This window comes from Haematobia irritans, chromosome 3 (genome assembly GCF_050003625.1).
Source record: "Haematobia irritans isolate KBUSLIRL chromosome 3, ASM5000362v1, whole genome shotgun sequence".
Classification (NCBI taxonomy): domain Eukaryota; kingdom Metazoa; phylum Arthropoda; class Insecta; order Diptera; family Muscidae; genus Haematobia; species Haematobia irritans.
In genome coordinates this window covers 232,522,799-232,544,734 of record NC_134399.1, presented here as the reverse complement: position 1 = coordinate 232,544,734, position 21,936 = coordinate 232,522,799, and the positions used below count along the sequence as shown (strand labels likewise).

The 21,936-nt window shown below is 34.9% G+C and overlaps 2 protein-coding genes across 2 annotated transcripts; both read left to right on the top strand.

Annotated features, from left to right (window-relative positions):
* The first annotated feature begins 1,256 nt into the window (after nucleotides 1-1,256).
* Nucleotides 1,257-2,891, top strand: LOC142228178 (uncharacterized). Its single transcript, XM_075298524.1, has 3 exons — nucleotides 1,257-1,646; nucleotides 1,707-1,875; nucleotides 1,933-2,891. The coding sequence occupies exons 1-3, from the start codon at nucleotides 1,273-1,275 to the stop codon at nucleotides 2,647-2,649; spliced, it is 1,260 nt and encodes a 419-aa protein (XP_075154639.1). The 5' UTR covers nucleotides 1,257-1,272; the 3' UTR covers nucleotides 2,650-2,891.
* A 1,708-nt stretch (nucleotides 2,892-4,599) lies between these two features.
* LOC142228177 (putative cytochrome P450 28d1) lies at nucleotides 4,600-20,267 on the top strand. Its single transcript, XM_075298523.1, has 7 exons — nucleotides 4,600-4,842; nucleotides 4,985-5,123; nucleotides 5,198-5,305; nucleotides 13,418-13,513; nucleotides 14,036-14,455; nucleotides 14,680-15,070; nucleotides 19,906-20,267. The coding sequence occupies exons 1-7, from the start codon at nucleotides 4,649-4,651 to the stop codon at nucleotides 20,076-20,078; spliced, it is 1,521 nt and encodes a 506-aa protein (XP_075154638.1). The 5' UTR covers nucleotides 4,600-4,648; the 3' UTR covers nucleotides 20,079-20,267.
* Nucleotides 20,268-21,936: the final 1,669 nt, after the last annotated feature.

Here is a 21,936-nt window from a genome sequence, read left to right as displayed (position 1 = left end):
AACATACCTCAGATTTCCTGTTCTACATTCGAAAGATCGTACATAGTGTCCGTTGCTAGAATTTGGAATTCTCTCCCGTTCGCGTGACATTCACATCCATAGAGAAGAGGAGGGCTGGGCTAAGTGTGTCTTTGCTAGTAGCAAAGATACAAATTTCGTGCACAGTAGTAAAAAATGAACTTTCTGACGGTAAAACTATTTTAAAGGCCATATCATGGTCATTTTTACTACCCACAGATTAACATACCTCAGATTTCCTGTTCTACATTCGAAAGATCGTACATAGTGTCCTTTGCTAGAATTTGGAATTCTCTCCCGTTCGCGTGACATTCACATCCATAGAGAAGAGGAGGGCTGGGCTAAGTGTGTCTTTGCTAGTAGCAAAGATACAAATTTCGTACACAATAGTAAAAAAATGAACTTTCTGACGGTAAAACTATTTTAAGGGCCATATCATGGTCATTTTTACTACCGTTTACTACCTTTTGGTATGAACAAAATGTGTAATACGTGTAAGTAAAAATTTCGTTACTGGCATGAAAAAGTGACCAATCTTTCAATAATTTCAAACTATATCGGAGTACACCGCTTTAAGTAAAATTTTTAACTGATTTTAAAGAGTCGCGTGAACAGCAAAAGAGTTAAAAATAACAATTATTACGAGATTTTCATAAAATTTTTGAAATTTGAACTACCTGGGTAGAAATGCGCCTTACTAAATTGAACTTCAATTTCAAAATTTGCCATAAATTACGAGCTACTCTTTTTTCTGTGAATATTTTAGTTTTCTGCAAATAGATAAATAGTCTTCCTTGAAGTTTTATTTTATTATTTATTCTGACTTACCAATTATTATAAATAATTTGGAGTAAATTTAGTTATTTGTCTAATTTTTTTATTTTTTCAATTGACCATGGATTTTTTTCAATTGACTTTTTTCGCATTATTTCGTAGAAAGGGTTTGATTATAATTTTCTTTTGTGTTGTTAATGACAGAGGAGTTTGACTAGGTTCAGTGTTATGATAAATTATTACAAAACAGTTGTCAATTATCGAAAAGTGTTCAAACAAAAGGGTAAATTATGGAAAACACGCTAATGTTATTCACAACCTCAGGTATAGTTACCAATTACGGTTTAAAAGTTTGGATTATAGTTATCTGAAGCATGCACATATGTATATAGATTGTTAACAATAGAATTTAGCGGAAGGAGACTACACTCTATGCAATATATAAGAAGGAAATGTAATGGATATTTCAAATATATCGCAATGGAGATTGTGTATGATAAGTCAATTGTCGAAATACCAAAACACTTTACATACGATTTCTTCGAGGAGATTGTGGAAAACGCTGTACAGGATACATGCGCTCGCATTAAAAAAATTGTTATTAAAATGGGGAGTAAAGTTGGCGATAATTATTGCAGCTTTATATACCGTGTGGAAATATCCTTTAGCATGAATGCCAAATTGGCCGAAAGCAGCCTATCTCATCTGTCTTTTATAATAAAGAGTACCCCAATCTCAAAATCAATTGATTTTTTGAATGATATGAAAGTATATCTAAAGGAAAAGGTATTTTATAGTAGCGTATTGCCGGTGATGGAAAACTGCTCTTCCATGAAATATCGGTTTGGAGCAAGGTACAAATATACGCCAACAAGAAGTAAAATAAAAAGTAGCTAAATAAAGTATATTTACAGAATATTTCACTGCATGAAGACGCCAGTTAATACTCTAGTTTTCGAGGACTTAAATGCCTTAGGGTACTCCCTAAGCTCCAGAGAACTAGGGTTGGACGAAATACACGCGAAGGTGCTATTGAAAAAGTTGGCACAGTTCCACAGCGCATCGGTTGTTGTAATGGAAAAGGTAAATGTGTAGAAGCTCCATATAGATGAGGACAATTTTGTACAAGAACTTTTTTAGGATCCGAATCTGTTAAAATGTTTCGCCTCTGGAATTCTGGTGGAGGGCGCAATTCAAAGGGACAGTAGTACTTTTTATGGACTCATCAGAAACAGTTGCGAGGCTTTAATCGAATTGGCCAGAACTTGGAGTGGTTATGAGAATATTGCTGAGAAATTGCAAAACTACATTGTTAACCTACGTGAACGTTTGCTTCAAATGCAGAAACCGGTACCTGGAGAGTTTCGTGTCCTTAACCATGGTGATTTATGGGTCAATAACTTTCTGTTTAAATACGACGCAGATATGAGACCTTTAGACTTGGCGTTTGTTGACTATCAAATGAGCATATGGGGAAGTCCTGGGATCGACCTGAACTACTTTTTGTACACAAGTCTTCCAGTTAATCTTTTAAAATTAAAAAGGGATGTGTTTTTGCGATTCTATTACGATGAACTGAAAGAGAATTTAATACAGCTAAAGTATCGAAACATACCCTCCTTTGAGAAAGTGCTGTCTGAAGTCAAAAATCGAGAACCTTTTGGCTTCTTCGCGAATCACACGATTTATCCTATTATCAGCATCGATAAGAGTATCGCCGATGATAGTACATTTGATAACTTTGCGAATCATGAATTTGCAAAAAAGAAGTTTAAACAGATACTTTCCCAACAGAAGGTGAAGGATATGTACCGGTATACCCTGCAACACTTTAACGAAATGAAAGTATTCGATTAAAACTCGGTAAGGATTTTATATTAGCGATAAGCCCGTGCTGGAATAAATCAAATAAAAAAATTCAAAATATTTTTGTATGTAATAGTACAATATTAACACACACACACCGTAATGTGGAACAAAATACAGTCTTGAAAAATGTACCCCACTCTCGAATACATAGTTTTATTTATTTCCATATATTTTTTATATTATATTAAAATTGCAATAAATGAAAAAAGATTTAAACATTAGCAACTACACCTATCGGCTTATGAATAATCAATATAGTATATGAGGTAATTGATAATGGTTAGTAAATTAGGTATGTTTTATATATATTATAGTTTGCTTTTTAAGTTAAGAGATTTAAGAAGAGCGTATAAATAAATTTTCTTCTTTTTATCTTAAAATTCAAGATACAAAAATCATCGTGCTTTTGGAGTATTTCATTAATTGTTTTAGATTTATTAAAGCCATGTAAACTTCTGTTCGACACATTGGTCACGGTTCGTCACGTTCGCCCTTATATTCAAAGCCATATGTCCCGATATTCATTTTGCTCAATTTCCTCTTCCTGTCTTCCAACCAAAACTCATTAATACGTTAATATTCCGACAACAATTGTTACATTTTATTTTGAGGCGTATTTAATTGACCGGTATATGAAACACTAATTTTTAAAATAACCATACTTCACAATTTTATTGAATTGGCTTATAAGTTTCACTATATCATCTTACAATCAAATTCAGACATTTTTAGCAGCAGTAGTTGTACACGGACGAAAAAGACGTATTTATTTATTTATTTTTATTTCAACATATATGTAATAAAGTCTGTAAGACCCTAAAAACGTTACAAGAGAGTCATAGCATTACTACTCCAATAAAAAATAAAAAACTCTTAAAACTAAATTATGTAGTATAAATAAAAATGACATAACATTTTTGGGACATAACATTTTTGCAAATATAGTATGTTTGGATGCAAAAGAATGGAAGTAACCGTCTTTAAAATAAAGCGTTACCGCGAGTGCGCTGTATACACACAGAAAATTTCATTAATTTTGGACATTCGGTTATAACGACGATGTAAGTTCTGTGTACAAATTTTTATTTTTTCATTCCATTTTTTGTCGTCAGCCAACACTAAATAAAGAAACATATACTGCGGGGAATCACAGAAGTTGTTTTCGACTATCCCAAATAGAGGTGCAAATGACAAAGAAGAAATATTGAAACAAGTTTGGGATGAGTTCGAGTTCAAACCAGGACTGAGATGATTTCGTAAATGTCGATGACAACGTCGTGACATCCTTCATTGAGAGAAATAGTGGAGAACAAAAAAGAAAATGATGAAACTCACAGCGATAATGAACCAGATGACGAAGATCAGCCAATCAAAATTCCAACTAGGACAGAAACCTTGAGTGCGGTGCACACTTTAAAATAGTATTTACGATTTGGGGGTTCTGATTTATCAGAGAGTTTATATAGTTCCGTTGAAATTATTGAAAGTAAATTATTAAAAGAAATTCTTGTAAATAGAAAACAAACCACGATTCTAAACTATTTCCAATCTCAATAAATATGAATATACATGATACAAAAAAAAAAACTTAAAAATATTGTGTACACTTATTTAGAAACAACGACGTTCGGTTATAACGACGTATAATTTCGGTCCCTTGGCGGTCGCTATAACCGAATTCTACTGTATACTTGCAAAATGTGTTTGGGGCATATGTTACAGAACCGATTTTTTGAGCGTGTAACAACTATAAAATTTAACTAACTTAACTACAGTATGTACATTGAGAACAAATTGGCTGCGACAACCATTCGGAGCAATGGATTTGCGACAGATATTAAGAGGCCGGGTTTTCTTCCAGTTTTTGGTGTCATGAACTATAAACGTTATCAGCACAGCGTTTCACATTATCTGGATTGATGTCGCCTATTCATTCGTCGCATACTTCTATTCAGTGTAGAATGAAATTACCATCCGTCGTATCAATATGCTAGAATTTTTGTCTCTTGCTTTACTTTTGTTAGCTCTATTGACTGCAACTTATTTATATTTAAAATGGAACTTTGAATATTGGAACATACGTTATATTAAGGGACCGAAACCGCAAATACTACGGGGCACATTTCCTAAGACATACCATGGCCAGTGCAACTTGGTGGAAGAACTCCACGAGATATATATGTAAGTTTTTAAGACTAATTTGTATTTTTTATTATATGTATTTATTATTATTAGAATGATACACAAAATTAAAAAAGGGCATTGGGTCGAATTTTTGGAAAATAAATTTTAATTCATACGTTGCAAAATTTACACATTTCAGGAAATATAAAGAAAACCAGAGTTGTGTTGGTGTTTTTTCTGGACGTAGCCCCAAACTATTTATTTTGGATCCGGACACGGCAACACAAGTTCTTAAAATTAAATTTGCCTCTTTCCATGACAATGAATCTTCACAATGGGTTATTAATGAATTAAAAGCCTTTGACTTTACATAATTAAGTTTATTATTATTATTTTTTTTTTTTCAATTTAGAGTTCGCCGCAAGAAGAACAGTTAAGGTTTACAAGTCCGTTTGTTTCTGTGGGAGAGTTTTGGAAGGAAAAACGATCTGAACTTGTTCAGTTTCTTACAAAGAATAAGGTAGTATAATATAATAATCTATATATGTATATATTTAAAATTCAAAGTATGTTTGTTTGCTTGTATGTAATGTACAGGACTCGGTTTGAGTCCTTGATGCAAATTTTTTTTGCATCAAGGGCCCTCCATGTCTTCTAGCAGGTAATAATGATTCCCCAGTTTCTCGCGGACTTTCGCCTTAATAAAAACTGGGGTCAGTTTTGCATTGAAGTCCTGTTCAAAACTGCTCTGGGCAAAATTCCGTCGGAATACTTCTTTTCGAACGCAACGAAAATCTTACCGAAGCAATTGCAATTGATCATCTCGCGAAATATTGATTGTTGGCTCATTTAATACAACTACAAAAAACTTTAAGTCGACCAGATTTACCTTTGAATGTAACGGTCACATCAAGCCAACCCAAAACCTTTTGCTTAATTCCATCTGTAGTTTTAATATGCGATCTGCATCTAAAAAAATTGGAGTATTTTGAAAAATCCTTTCCCGTCAATTCGCATAATATCGCATATCTGAAGGGTTGGATACAATCATAGAAATAAAAAAATATATATTTTCCTGTTTTTATAGTACCTACGAAGTCGTACGGTTGACCGTTTAGGTTTCCTTTTCGACATTTCTGATAATGAAGAAGCATTAAAAATTTCATTTCTCCTTTTCAAATAAAGTTCATAACGTTTATGATACGGTAACCTTGGAAACAGGACATCAGATGAATTACCCCCGAATCGGGTGTACTCATTAACAGGTCGTTAATGAGTACACCCGATAGATCCCGTATTTAAATTAAATTCGTTGTCGTCAAAATAGGGTAATTAAAATTGCAATTGAATTTGTAATAGTGGGGTTTGAATTACAATGTGGGTTCACGTTGGACTCTAGTCCTGGTGAGGACCCACAGGCTTGAAGTTTTTTGGATGGTTAATCTTCTTTAACTTACAGTCATTACAGTTTGGCTTATAAATCCCTTTCGATCCACAGCCGTAGCAAAATATTGTCCTATATTGGACACAATCTTGCCAAACATGACCTGTACTAGCGCAATTCCAACACTTCGAAGCAAAATTGGATTTGCTGATGGCGTCTACATTGGACATAAATTCCTCATTGTCGTCAAACTCCCGGTCCATGGCGATTTCTGCCACCTGCCTTCTAATAATTTGAGCATTATATGTAGCATGACGAATTCCTAAGTTTTCCTCACATACTCATCGCTTAAAAAGTTCTCCCTTGCCTGCACTAATTGACGCAGATGACAGATAGAATTAATCCTAATATATATAAGGTCCTCTCTAATTTCAGGCCTCAAATTACGCGCAAGGATCTCAATAAGCTCATCCTCGGGTATAGGTGTGGGTAATCTATCTATTTATAGCATAAACTGAATCAAAGAAAGAATCAAAAGATTCATTTGGTCTCTGCTTGCGATTACGTATCTCCTCTTTGAGTTAAAATATTGCCCTGAATTCTTTATATTGGCCACGAATTGCCTCATAGAATTCATTCCAATTAATTGTGGAGGTCTTTTTATGATACCTCCAGTATGAATTAAATGCTACGGAACTACGCGCTGGTATCGACTTATGTGTAATTTGCAATATTTTCAAATCGAATAATTATTTCCAAACGAACAGAAAAATCACCTCAATTATTTTCAAGTTTCGAATACTGTAAAAATATTTTACACTATTTACAAATAATTCGATTAGTTAAATGGATAGTAAATTCAATCATAAAATTGTGTTTTCTTTTCAGGAGATGTAAGGTACATAAAATAAATGGAATTACATTTCACCAAAAGGACGATAAATATAGGATATCAAAATCTTGGCTATGGAGTAACTAACTTTTTTTTCAAATTCTACTTATTAGATCAAACCAGAATTGAGATCTCACTGTAAAAAAAACTCATCCTTAGAAAAACGGTCAGTAAAAGGCGAACAACATGTTTACCGATATCTAAAATTTTTCCAAGGTACTGATACCTAAGTTCTAATTACTTGAAATTTCAAAAAACTGTTAGAAACATACAAAATTTTAATAATAGTCAATCCCGACATTACTGAATTTGAAAAGGGCTATCAGTAAATAAACGGTTAGTTATTTCGTACTAATTATCAAAATACTAAATGTCCTGAAAACTACCGAAAACTATTCCAAAAACTAGTAATCCCAAAACTAAAAATATTTAAAATTTTGCAAATATAATGAAGTCTAAACTGCAAACAAATCTAATTTAGAGCCTTTGTGACAGCGTCCTTCGGGCCCCACATTTTGGGCGCCAAATTATGTAATGTACAAGACTCGGTTTGAGCCCTTGATGCAAAATTTTTTTTCTTTTTTATGGCAACATCTTTACGTCTAAGGACAATATAGGACTGCGGGTGGGGGGATTCGTGTCCTTATTTCCTCAAACTCAATTTCACATTACATTAATTATTATTTTAGATTCCCTTTTTATACCCTGAACCATAGGAGGGGGTATATTAACTTTGTCATTCCTTTTGTAACACATCGAAATAATGCTCTAGGACCCCATAAAGTATATATATTCTGGGTCGTGGTGAAATTCTGAGTCGATCGAAGCATGTCTGTCCGTCCGTCCGTCTGCACATTTCACCCGATGCAGTTGAAGTAATCCCAAAACTAGTAATCCCAAAACTAAAAATATTTAAAATTTTGCAAATATAATGAAGTCTAAACTGCAAACAAATCTAATTTAGAGCCTTTGTGACAGCGTCCTTCGGGCCCCACGTTTTGGGCGCCAAATTATGTAATGTACAAGACTCGGTTTGAGCCCTTGATGCAAAATTTTTTTTCTTTTTTATGGCAACATCTTTACGTCTAAGGACAATATAGGACTGCGGGTGGGGGGATTCGTGTCCTTATTTCCTCAAACTCAATTTCACATTACATTAGATTCCCTTTTTATACCCTGAACCATAGGAGGGGGTATATTAACTTTGTCATTCCTTTTGTAACACATCGAAATAATGCTCTAGGACCCCATAAAGTATATATATTCTGGGTCGTGGTGAAATTCTGAGTCGATCGAAGCATGTCTGTCCGTCCGTCCGTCTGCACATTTCACCCGATTCAGTTGAAGTTTTGTGTTTCGTGTAACTATATGGACACTAACAACCATGCAATAGTTATATATAAATATAGGTCAATAGTTATATATATGCCTCAGATAAATCGATGCCCAATCACACAAAAATTGGTCCATATCGGTTCATAATTGTATATAGCTTCCATGTAAACCGACTCCCATATTTCAATTCTGGCTCTTTAATTAACGCGCAAAAGTCCATATCGGTTCGTAATTATTTGTAGACTTACTTATATATACCTTTTGTGTCCAATATATACCACGTATGGACTAACTTACAATTTAGAAGACGATGTTAAGTATTACCACAACCCAAGTAATTCGATTGTGGTTGACAGTCTTTCGTAGAAGTTTCTACGCAATCCATAGTGGAGGGTACATAAGATTCGGCCGTATATATTTGTTTTGTACTGAAATTAACTTTACTTGGGCCAGAAAAGTAAAAACAAAATCAAAAATCCAGATTAATAATGAAAATTAAAAACCTAACCGGATAGGAGGATATTTACCACCAGGTGAAATTAAAAAAAAATAAGGGAAGCGTCTCACAACCCACACCTACCATTGTCCTGGAGACAATTAAATATATTATCCAGGACCCCTAAATGTAATACCCTCTATTCCATTTTTAATGCCTCACATTCCTTAAAGAAAACACCATATTCTTCCTATTTTTCCATTTCCATTTTCAGAGATTATTCATTAAAATCTCATTTTCTTTTGAAGATTAAACATTTATTAACACGTATTTTTGAATATTAAAACGCTGACTTGACTATGAGTGATAAGATCGACAGTCATTAATAAAAAGATATGTCTATACGATACTTAGCATGAAAATATATAAGTACAAAAAGTTTAATTCTGACTGAAATAAAAATTATTCATATAACAAATGAAACATTTTATGTTAAGTATAAAAAAATCGTAAATCCAATTTAGGTACCCTTTACTATAGATTGTTTTTTCTTTTGTTTTTACTATGCATAAGTATGTTTCTCAATACAAATTTTGAATTTAATGATTTGCTCTCTTTAACAAATGATGAAAAGAAAAAAAAAACTAACAACAAACAATGATCAATGAAGCAAAGACAATAAACTTGAGGAAGATAGGAAATTGGCTTGCGTCATACCAAATGTTGCATTTACCATTTTAGTTCCATACATGTTTGTAATTTTTTTTATTTATTTTTCGTTTTTATTTTTTAAATGAAAAACTTAATTTTCTTAATGAAACATTGTTACATTTTAGGATACAATAAAAAAATTACATTTTCCCCTTTATGGAAATTTATTTCGTGCACTTAATTTATTTTTATTTGCATTTTAATGATATGTCAATACTTGTCGTATACGCGTTTGGTTCGAGTATGAAACTAACACGGTAAATGGTTTGATCTCCTCAGTAGCCAATTTCCTATCTTCCTAGAGTTTATTGTCTTTGCAATGAAGTGCATTCTAGCAGAGATCAATATTAGCTTTGCTTGAGCATCGTATAACACATTCCATTATGTATAGTATTTTCATTATGTATAGTATTTTACACTCGAAAAAAAAACTATAACCCAATGCAAGCAAAATTTGGCAAAATATTTCGAAATCGAAATTTAACAATTTTTTACAAAAACTCACCAGCTTTATGAATCCATGTAGAAGGCCTTCCCACGGTGTTACTCTGCTGCTGGACAAAAATGGTTTAAATATATGGTTTAAATAATTTTACTTGCATTAAGCTGGAACTAATTGTGTCGACTTATCAAAGGGTACACTTAGAACAGTGGTCGTTGATGCCAGTTTACAAAATTGATGTTGGATAATTCTAGGATGAGGTTTCCATTACAAAAGCTGTTGAATTATGATATTCTCTCGAGTTTAAAAGAGCACATTGCAAGCTATCCGATGAAATTCTTTAATCGTCCAAGAAATTAAGAAGAGGTTTCTGTGCAGATTACTTTGAGCACATTGCAGGCCGTGTGATGAATTTTCCTTTTTATACCCTCCACCATAGGATGGGGGGTATATTAACTTTGTCATTCCGTTTGTAACACATCGAAATATTGCTCTAAGACCCCATAAAGTATATATATTCTGGTTCGTGGTGAAATTCTGAGTCGATCTAAGCATGTCCGTCCGTCCGTCCGTCTGTTGAAATCACGCTAACTTCCGAACGAAACAAGCTATCGACTTGAAACTTGGCACAAGTCGTTGTTATCGATGTAGGTCGGATGGTATTGAAAATGGGTCATATCGGTCCACTTTTACGTATAGCCCCCATATAAAGGGACCTTCAGAGTTGGCTTGTGGAGCCTCTAACAGAAGCATATTTCATCCGATCCGGCTGAAATTTGGTGCATGGTGTTGGTATATGGTCTCTAACAACCATGAAAAAATTGGTCCACATCGGTCCATAATTATATATAGCCTCCATATAAACCGATCCCCCGATTTGGCTTGCGGAGCCTCTAAGAGAAGCAAATTCCACCCGATCCGGCTGAAATTTGGTACATGGTGTTAGTATATGGTCTCTAATAACCATGCAAAAGTTGGTCCACATCGGTCCATAATTATATATAGCCCCCATATAAACCGATCCCCCGATTTGGTTTGCGAGGCCCCTAAGAGAAGCAAATTTCATCCGATCCGGCTGAAATTTGGTACATGGTGTTAGTATATGGTCTCTAACAATCATGCATAAATTGGTCCACATCGGTCCATAATTATATATAGCCCCCATTTCATCCGATCCGGCTGAAATTTGGTACATCCGATCCGGCTGAAATTTGGTACATGGTGTTAGTATATGGTCTCTAACAATCATGCATAAATTGGTCCACATCGGTCCATAATTATATATAGCCCCCATTTCATCCGATCCGGCTGAAATTTGGTACATGGTATTAGTATATGGTCTCTAACAATCATGCAAAAATTGGTCCACATCGGTCTATAATTATATATAGCCCCCATATAAACCGTTCACCAGATTTTACCTCCGGAGCCTCTTGGAAGACCAAAATTCATCTGATTCAGTTGAAATTTGGTACGTGGTGTTAACATATGGCCTCAAACTCTCATGTAAAAATTGGTCGAAATCGGTCCATAATTATATATAGGCCCCATATAAACCGATCCCCAGATTTGACCTCCAGAGCCCCTTGGAAGAGCAAAATTCTTCCCATTCGGTTGAAATTTGGTACGTGATGTTAGTAAATGGTACCCAACAACCATGCAGGAATTGGTTCCTATCAGCCCATAATTATATATAGCTCCCATATAAACCGATCCCCAGATTTGACCTCCGGTGCCTTTTGGAGAAGCAAAATTCATCCGATCTGGTTGAAATTTGGTACGTGGTGGTAGTATATGATATTTAACAACCATGCCAAAAGTGGTCCATATCAGTCCATAATCATATATAGCCCCATATAAACCGATTCCGAGATTTGGTTTTGGAGCCTCTTGGAGGAGCAAATTTCATCCCAGTGAGTTGAAATTTGGTACATTGTGCTAGTCGTTAACAACCATGCCTAACTAGGTCCATATCGGTCTATAGTTATATATGGCCCTCAGATAAATCGATTTCTAATCACACAAAAATTGGTCCACATCAAGTTCATATTTGTGTATAGCCCCCATATAAGGGACCCCCATATTTCAATTCTGGCTCTCTACCACGTACGGAGTAAATCACAATTTAGAAAACGATGTTAAGAAGTTTTAAGATACCACAACCCAAGTATTACGATTGTGGATGATAGTCTTTCGTAGAAGTTTCTACGCAATCCATGGTGGAGGGTACATAAGATTCGGCCTGGCCGAACTTACGGCCGTGTACACTTGTTTTTTGTTCGTTTTTATACAAATTATTCAGACGACATTTTTTTGTTAATTGAATCCACTTTTTCTAGTTTCTGTGCATATTGGACCCAAAGCAAAAATTCTTCCATAAATAAAAGGAGTCTCAGCTGCAAATTGCCGTGCCTCAGCCACATTCCAGAGATTTTTCTCGAATGAAATTTTGAAAAATTGGCCAATTGTTTGAATGGGAAATTGTTCAGTTGGAGAAGATACAGACTCCACCGCTTTTGTACCCCAATTGGAGTACACACCAGAATGTATTTCCAATTGGTGTAATCTGGAGACAATAAACGGGCTTATGAAAAACCAATAAATATTTTTAAACGTCCAGAACAACGTATCACCTTCCAATAATTATTTGCACGCACAAAAATTTTAAATAAATTTCAAATCAAGCTGGGCTAACTTTATAATTTTTCCGGATTGAAAAGAATTTTAGGAATATTTTACGTCTTATTTCAAGAACGATGATCACGAAAAAGAAAGGAAGTGATCGTCTGGTCAAACTACTTTTTACTCTTATCGTGGAGATCGATAGCTGAGAATGACAATGTCAAAAGTGCTAAAAACAAAGGGTAGCCACTAAGCATAAAAATCCCACAAAATCCCATAATGTAAGCCCACATTTACTGAGTTGATGCAACATGTTTTGCGGGGGAAAAATTTATATGAGGTACCTGATTTTTTAATATTTTGTCGGGGGGAAAATAAAAGGCAACTGGGAAGCATCCGCTTCTCCTTAAGTACATACAGTGAATTTACTTGAAATTTACAGAGAACTTGGGGGAGGTTATGAAATTAACATGGGATACCCTATTTTTGACATTTGGGTGGGAAGAGGGGTCTCCCCATGCTTTGCTTTTTTTTTTAAATAGGGTTTATATTCTGGACGCCGTAGGAAGGTCATGAAATTAATATGGTGTACCTGAGTTTTGGGTATTCGATTTTCAGTGAATAGGATTTGGTCCCGAAAGCTATCTTGATTTCGTGGTTACTAATTAATGTCTCGCTATCAATACGACGGCTCATCCAGATTTCGGCAAATTTTGCAAAAATTTAATAAAACATACAATTTTAATTTAAGGACCGGACATAATACCATTTTTCAAATAAAAATGTGATCTATCGACAATTTCCTTACAGATTCGTTACCACTACGATGCGATGAAAATTTCTGCAATTAAGATGATTGATTATATTAAATCCAGAGAATCCAATACTGTATGGGATGCAAAGGATGTAAGTTTAAAATATTTTAACTAAACTGTGTTACAAATGCCGATATCATAAAACAGAATAATAAAATATTTTATTAGATAAAAAAAATTGGAGTTAAAACTGAAAATGGTCTTTAACGCCATACGATGGGCAAATTTATGATAAAATTTACAAATTTTAAGAAATTCTGAACTATTTATTTATTCATCTAGTGTCCTGGAGATTTCGCTTTTTTTCTTTTTATAATTTGGATATATCACAAAAAGAAAAAAAGGTTATTTTAAATTGTTTCCCATTTAAATTCCTAGAGCCTAAAGCGTGCTTCGCACCTGATCCCACTTTTAAACCAATACAAGATGTTTTACGAATACTTCGGCGAATTCAATCTCTCATACGTTAGACAAGACATTAACAAATAGGGCTATAGTATACCAATTAATTAATTTTTCCTTAAAAGTGATGAACTTGTTATAAAAAATTTGCAAGTAATAGGAAAGTAACGATTTCTGGGATAAAATCTTAGTATAATTGAATTACTTTCAGCTATCAAATCGATTTACATGTGATGCTATAACGAAATTTATTTGGGGAATAGAAGAGAACACGTTTGATGATAAACTAAAGCGACCACAAATACTGCACATGGCAGAAACAATGTTGAACCAAGCCTTACGTTGTGTACATTACTATAGCCGAACAGCTGCATGGCCTTGGTTGAGAAGAGTGTATCCGGTAAGATTTTTTCCAGCCATATCTGAAGAATTTTTTAAAAAAATGGCAAAATATGTTATGCCAAGTTATGCTAAAGGCGGGCGACAAGGAGACAGTACCGTTATCAATCAATTAGCGCAGCTGAAGCAGAAAAAGAATTTAAATGATGTACAAATTGCGGGACACACAACCACTGTGCTGATTGATGGCTTCGAGACGACCGCAATAGTTATGGCCCATTGCTTGTTGATGGTAGGTTGTTTTGCATTTTACTCTTGGGTAAATTTTTTTCTTTGATTTCCTGCGTACGACTCTGTGAGAGCCATATCTAAAGGCCGGTATTAAGTTCGCATCATCGCGTTAAACCAGACATATTTTCAGGGTTACTTTTCTTTAATAATTAACTTGATAACTTAGTACCCACATTTATTATATTACATTGCTTACAACTATTAAACACTTTTTAAATATTTCAGTTAGCAAGAAATCAAAGAGTGCAGACTAAACTAAGGGATATTTTGAAAAATGATACTCAGAATATCTCATCCTACGAAGAACTGATGTCTCACACATATTTAGATCAATGTATTCAGGAAACTTTGCGCATCTTTCCTCCGTTGGCAACTCTTTTTAAACTCTGCACAGACCACGTAATTTTGGATAATTATAGAAATAATACTAAAGTGAAGTTGGTACCTGGTGACGTGATTTATATATCTGCATACTCCTTGCATCGTGATCCTTACTATTACGAAAACCCTGAAGAATACTGGCCGGAACGGTTCGACAATGAGCTTGGTGGCATTCAAAAATATAAAAGCTTGGGCGTATTTTTACCTTTTGGTGATGGACCTAGAATGTGCCCGGGTAAGTTTGAAAACGAATGCATAGATGCAAATTTAAGAAAACAAAAGAAGTTTTTCGATCCTATGGGCGTTTCTTTCTGAGAACGCAACCAATGGCATAGTTAATCGACATACTTTTAAATTCAATCTTAGCTATCACGGATGGGAGCCACCGTGGTGCAATGGTTAGCATGCCCGCCTTGCATACACAAGGTCGTGGGTTCGAATCCTGCTACGACCGAACACCAAAAAGTTTTTCAGCGGTGGATTATCCCACCTCAGTAATGCTGTTGACATTTCTGAGGGTTTCAAAGCTTCTCGAAGTGGTTTCACTGCAATGTGGAACGCCGTTCGGACTCGGCTATAAAATGGAGGTCCCTTGTCATTGAGCTTAACATGGAATCGGGCAGCACTCAGTGATAAGAGAGAAGTTCACCACTGTGGTATCACAATGGACTGAATAGTCTAAGTGAGCTTGATACATCGGGCTGCCACATAACCTAACCTAACCTAACCTAGCTATCACGGATATACATACACAAATATGTTTCAATTACAAAATTGATTCAATTAATTTTTTAATTGAAATGTCGTCAATCACGAAAATGATAGTATCAATCACAGTATTAATTGGGCATAAAAATATTTGATTAAAAACTTCATAGATTTGATTTGAAAGTTTCAATTAATTTTGTAATTGGTTCAATTTGATTGCTAAAATTATATTTTTTAATTCATTCAATTAGTTATTTAGTTAACTTCAATCCAATTTTTAATTATCTTTTTAATTAAATTAGATACACAACGATTAATGCTAACGCCAACTACGGCGTTAGTCGGTTACCATCTATGATAGCAACATAAATTTTACTGTGATATTAAAGGGTGATACGGTCAAAATTTGGTCAATATAAACTTGACGTATTTCTTTCAATTTTGCATTTAAAAAACCTGAACACCCCTCATTTTGAAGGTGTGTGTGTGTAGAATGTTGCTCCTATTTTGATTTTGGAATTCACTATTCAGTTGTCAAAATGCCGTCCAAGCAAGAAGAGCAGCGTATCAAAATTTTGCTCGCGCATCGCGAAAATCCGAGCTACTCGCACGAAAAGCTGGCAAAATCGCTAAAAGTTGCCAAATCAACCGTTACAAATGTAATTAAAGTGTTTAGGGAACGTTTGTCGATAGCCAGGAAGTCTGGATCGGGGGAAATCGAAAACCGGAAGCCGCTGAGACGACAAAGTGAGTTGCCGGTAGTTTCAAGCGAAACCCTAACCTCTCTCTCCGAGATGCCGCAAATAAGCTGGGTGTATCGTCTACAACCGTGCATCGAGCCAAAAAACGAGCCGGACTTACCACTTACAAGAAGGTAGTGACTCCAAATCGCGATGATAAACTAAATACGACGGCCAAGGCGCCATCCCGGAGGCTGTACACGACGATGTTGACGAAGTTTGACTGCGTGGTAATGGACGACGAAACGAAACGTCAAAGCCGACTACAAGCAGCTTCCGGGACAGGAGTTTTATACGGCAAAAGGAAGGGGAAAGGTAGTAGATATTTTCAAGCACATAAAACTGTCAAAGTTCGCAAAGAAATATCTGGTTTGGCAAGCCATCTGTACCTGTGGCTTGAAAAGCAGCATTTTCATAGCTTCCGGGACTGCCAACCAACAAATTTACATGAAAGAGTGTTTGAATAAACGTCTGCTGCCTTTCCTGAAGAAACACGGTTGTTCCGTACTGTTTTGGCGGATTTGGCATCTTGCCATTACGGTAAAAAGGCCATGGAGTGGTACGCCGCCAACAACGTGCAGGTGGTTCCCAAGGACAAGAACCCTCCCAACACGCCAGAGCTCCGCCCAATTGAGAAATACGATTATATCATATATTATTTGGAAACAAACATCTACATAGATATATATGTTAATTGGTATACATTGTTAGTTGTTATCTGGTATTGGTATTTTATTTTGTACATTTATAGATATCGCAATATGTACGTATTACGTACTTATTATTAGTTTTGTTAGTAGGCGGTTTTTCCTCATATGGTAGTGCAAAAAAATAATTCTTTCCTCCCAAACGAAATTTTAGACAAACAAAGTTCGTTTCTCATTTGCTTTTCGCTGTAAGGAAGTGTATTTGGAAGAAAAGTATATACTTTTTGTGATAAACGTTTATTCTTTTCCAGGATGTAAAAACAATTTCATAAAGACTAGCTCAAAAAAAACATTATTTTCTTGCTAATTGCATTGTCCTTCACATCTTTCTCACATCCACGAGGATTTTTAGTTCTTAACACCTTTTCCTGTAATACCAACAATGTAGAAGAAATTATACGATTTTATAAATTTTTAAAATTTTTTTACCTTTCGCCTGGACGGAGAATCGAACCGCGGACCATGCACTTTGTAAGCCAACACACTACCCACTGAGCTATGTAGCTGTTATGGTCATCAATAGATAAATATCCATATAAGTTATATTTATATAGCATAGCTTGCGGCGCCCACGAACCGAATAAACAAAGTTTATTTAACAGAAACAAACATTTAGTTTGGCACCGTGGAGCAGTGGTAGCTACGTCCGACTCTCATGCCAAGGGTCGTGGGTTCGATCCCTGCTTCGGCCAAAGTTTTTTTTTTGCTTTTGTTTTTTTTTTTTTTACATATATTCCAGATATATTCGGAAGATTCCGAAAAAATGTTCAACATTACATTGTACTATATTAAATTTTGAACTGTAAAATGTGTCTTATTAAAGACCTAAAGTCAGAAAAGAACAGTGTTTGATATAAACGAAATGGACTGTGTTGTTATTTCAAAAATAACTTTTTTTATTGAAAAAATAAAAATTTTGTAACAAACGAATTTTTTTTGGTGAAAAAAGTTTAAAATTTTCGAAGCAATTCAAAAAACTCTAACAAAAGAAAAACGTTTTCGGTACACGTTTTCCAAACGTTTTTTTTCTTTGCGTGTAGGAGCACCATTGGTATCAATTAATTTTATTTATTTAAACATTTCAAAATGATTAATTGACCTAATTGATTTAATGTTTCTAGGTTGATTAAAATTATTGTTGTAATTGAAAAAGTTTCAGATTTAATTAACTTTTTAATTGGAAATATTTTTTTCTGCAGGGTGGGTGATGTGTAATGCAACAAAGCAAAGCGCTATATTTTTATTTTATTGTTCAGAGGCAGAAATGTCGGAAACAACATGAACTTTTAGAATCAGTTTCGATTTGTTCGAATTGACTACCTATCGCACGAATTAGCTCTACGACAGAGGTTCGAACGTTTGTTGTGTGTTGCAGAGAACGTATGCGGTCTACCGCAACCGACCAGTGTATTTAGTAAACATCAATATTTGAAATTTTAAAATGCCGACTATTAAAATTATCGCATGGTAATTGTGATCGTTTACATTTGTACTAATGCAAAAGATCGTAATTGGTGTCTTACTCATTGCCACCGACATTTGTGGGTAAGATTGCAGTTCTCTGGTGTGATGGCTCAGTTTTCGCTATTAAGTTCGAGTTTAGCCGCTAAAGTGAAAACTAAATCAGTAAAAAAAGGCTTAAAATTATACATATTTGTTACAAATTGTATTATATCTTAATGGGGAATAACCCTAAGCAAATTTTCACAAAGTTTGTATTCCTTAAAATGGATTACAATACTAATACTGTATACAAAGAACGTCCATACACACCCTAAAAAACCGCTTCTGTATACCCCAAACACATTTTGCTTCAAGCATATATATTTTCAGGATTGGTCCAAATAAAATATTGTTTGTATTGTTCAAACATATTATGTTTCACCTTAGGGCATACACTGGTAGAAAAAATTTTAATGAAATTTTCTTTGTGTGGATATATTTTTAAGGCGCCAATTGGTTACTTCCATTATTTTACTTGCAGCATACTCTCTAGGTTTCTCTTTCTAAATTAATATATGTTTGCATCTAAGTATATTATATTTACAAACAGTTTATGTCCCAAACATTATATGTTCTAACATATTAACATATATGCCCCAAACATGTTATGCTAGTTTATGAACATTATATGCTTGCACTTAAAAATATTGTGTTAAAAATTTGAGTTCCAAACATATAACTTTTACACCCAAACATATGAAAAACAGTCTTTTTCTTCCGTGCAGTATTTATGACATTTTCCGATAATACCCGGCATTTATTTTGAAATGTGTCTAAACTTTGGCTATTTTCAAAATATTCGTGTATATTTAAATATGAATGGTGTCAGTTGGTGTTAGGATATTTATGTTTTAATAAACTACAATTCCTAGGCTTTCGTATTAAGTAATAAAATATTGCGCGTTTTTGCGCGAAATTTTTTTATTAAATTAACTGTGATGGCCTTAGCAGCCAATGCTACTTTTCTTTTTTATCATACATTTGCTGTATGATTAAAATAAACAATAAATAAATAAATAAGTATTCATCCAAGCAAAGAACAAACACTTCTTGGCTTTTCTTAGCTTTTTCTCCGTTTTCTTTGTTATAATTGTTGTTTTTGTATATCGTTAGCAACTGTGTGTTACAATCAAAGACAATACACTTAGGAAGATGGGAAATTGGAATGCGTGACACGGGATTTACGGTCGTAGGTCCATACATGTTTGTAATTTTTTTGTTTTTCGTTTTTATTTTTTAAATGAAAAACTTAATTTTCTTAATGAAACGTATATAAAAATGAAAATGCAGAGCAAAATATTGCAAACTTTCCCATTTTGTAAACAGGCTTTTGGCTCTGGGGACAATCATTTAATAGCAGTATTGTTAAAATAACACATTCCTTAAGAAAGGATATCCGTTTTTCATTTCAGGAATGAATCTTGGATTAATGGAGGTGAAAATTGGAATAACAGAGCTGATACGACATTTTGAGGTTTTTCCTGGATCCAACACTCGCACAGACAATAAAGTTGCGGCCGATTCATTTCTCTTGAGACTGGATGGCGATATAAACATACGAATTAAGAAAGACCCTGTATTTTGAAGGACACAAAAAATGTATTTTATTTTGATTGATATCACTTAGGGAATGGTAGTGTCATAAATGTAAAAGAAACAAATTATTGGAAAAGGTTGAGAAATTGATTTAAATGGGCTAGTAATTTTAATAAATTTCACATTTACAATTACCATTATTTTACATTAAACCTTATATAAAATCTTTTACATTAAACCGCCTTTTTATTTGACCATACATATTCATGCTATTCGGAAAACGTAAGTTTTTTTTTGGGAAATTCCATATTAATAAATTGGTTTAAATTAAACTATTGTCAGTATATTTTTAAACAAAGTAGAGCAATTGCGGAATTAAAGATACAACAACCTATATACAACTAAGATATATTTCGCACACAGACGGACTTCCATCTCTTAAAGGGTGTGTGTGTAGAATGTTGCTCCTATTTTGATTTTGGAATTCACTCTTCAGTTGTCAAAATGCCGTCCAAGCAAGAAGAGCAACGTATCAAAATTTTGCTCGCGCATCGCGAAAATCCGAGCTACTCGCACGCAAAGCTGGCAAAATCGCTAAAAGTTGCCAAATCAACCGTTACAAATGTAATTAAAGTGTTTAGGGAACGTTTGTCGACAGCCAGGAAGTCTGGATCGGGGGGAAATCGAAAACCGGAAGCCGCTGAGACGACAAAGAGAGTTGCCGGTAGTTTCAAGCGAAACCCTAACGTCTCTCTCCGAGATGCCGCAAATAAGCTGGTTGTATCGTCTACAACCGTACATCGAGCCAAAAAACGAGCCGGACTATCGACTTACAAGAAGGTAGTGACTCCAAATCGCGATGATAAACTAAATACGACGGCCAAAGCGCGATCCCGGAGGCTGTACACGACGATGCTGACGAAGTTTGACTGCGTGGTAATGGACGACGAAACGAAACGTCAAAGCCGACTACAAGCAGCTTCCGGGACAGGAGTTTTATACGGCCAAAGGAAGGGGAAAGGTAGCAGATATTTTCAAGCACATAAAACTGTCAAAGTTCGCAAAGAAATATCTGGTTTGGCAAGCCATCTGTCCCTGTGGCTTGAAAAGCAGCATTTTCATAGCTTCCGGGACTGTCAACCAAGAAATTTACATGAAAGAGTGTTTGAATAAACATCTGCTGCCTTTCCTGAAGAAACACGGTTGTTCCGTACTGTTTTGGTCGGATTTGGCATCTTGCCATTACGGTAAAAAGGCCATGGAGTGGTACGCCGCCAACAACGTGCAGGTGGTTCCCAAGGACAAGAACCCCCCCAACACGCCAGAGCTCCGCCCAATTGAGAAATACTGGGCTATTTGCAAGCGAAACCTAAAGAAGACCAAAAAACTGCTAAGGACGAGCAGCAGTTCAAGGCAAACTGACTTTCTGCGGCGAAGAAGGTGGCTGTACAAAATCTGATGGCAGGTGTCAAGCGTGAGGCCCGGCAATTCGGATTTGGAAAAGCGAAAGCCTAACTGAATATTTTTCCTGAATTTTATACTAATTGAACTTGAAAAAGAAATTTAATTTGATTTTTTAAATAAACGATTTCACCGATTTACACGCGTTTTCCCTTGACCAAATTTTGACCGTATCACCCTTTAAAACTGCACCACGAACAGGAATACGTACATTATGGAGTATGAGGCAGGGGTGATAAATGATGTTGACGAAAAAGTACTAACAATTTATTAAAAACGTACTTTTCGGAGCCAAAAGGTGTTATATAAATTATTTAAATACTATTGTAAAAGAAAAATGCAAATCTTATGCTTTTACTATCCATTTTCACAAGTTTTCGACTTAATACTGGCGATTATGTAAGGAAATGTGGGTATTTTAGTGGTCATATGAGTATAAATCGGAC

Coding starts and splice junctions, on each gene's coding strand:
- LOC142228178 (XM_075298524.1), top strand. CDS start 1,273: ATGGAGATTGTGTATGATAAGTCAATTGTCGAAATACCAAAACACTTT. Junction 1,647..1,706: donor AAATATCGGTTTGGAGCAAG/GTACAAATATAC, acceptor GTATATTTACAG/AATATTTCACTGCATGAAGA. Junction 1,876..1,932: donor CGGTTGTTGTAATGGAAAAG/GTAAATGTGTAG, acceptor GAACTTTTTTAG/GATCCGAATCTGTTAAAATG.
- LOC142228177 (XM_075298523.1), top strand. CDS start 4,649: ATGCTAGAATTTTTGTCTCTTGCTTTACTTTTGTTAGCTCTATTGACT. Junction 4,843..4,984: donor GAACTCCACGAGATATATAT/GTAAGTTTTTAA, acceptor TACACATTTCAG/GAAATATAAAGAAAACCAGA. Junction 13,514..14,035: donor CTGTATGGGATGCAAAGGAT/GTAAGTTTAAAA, acceptor AATTACTTTCAG/CTATCAAATCGATTTACATG.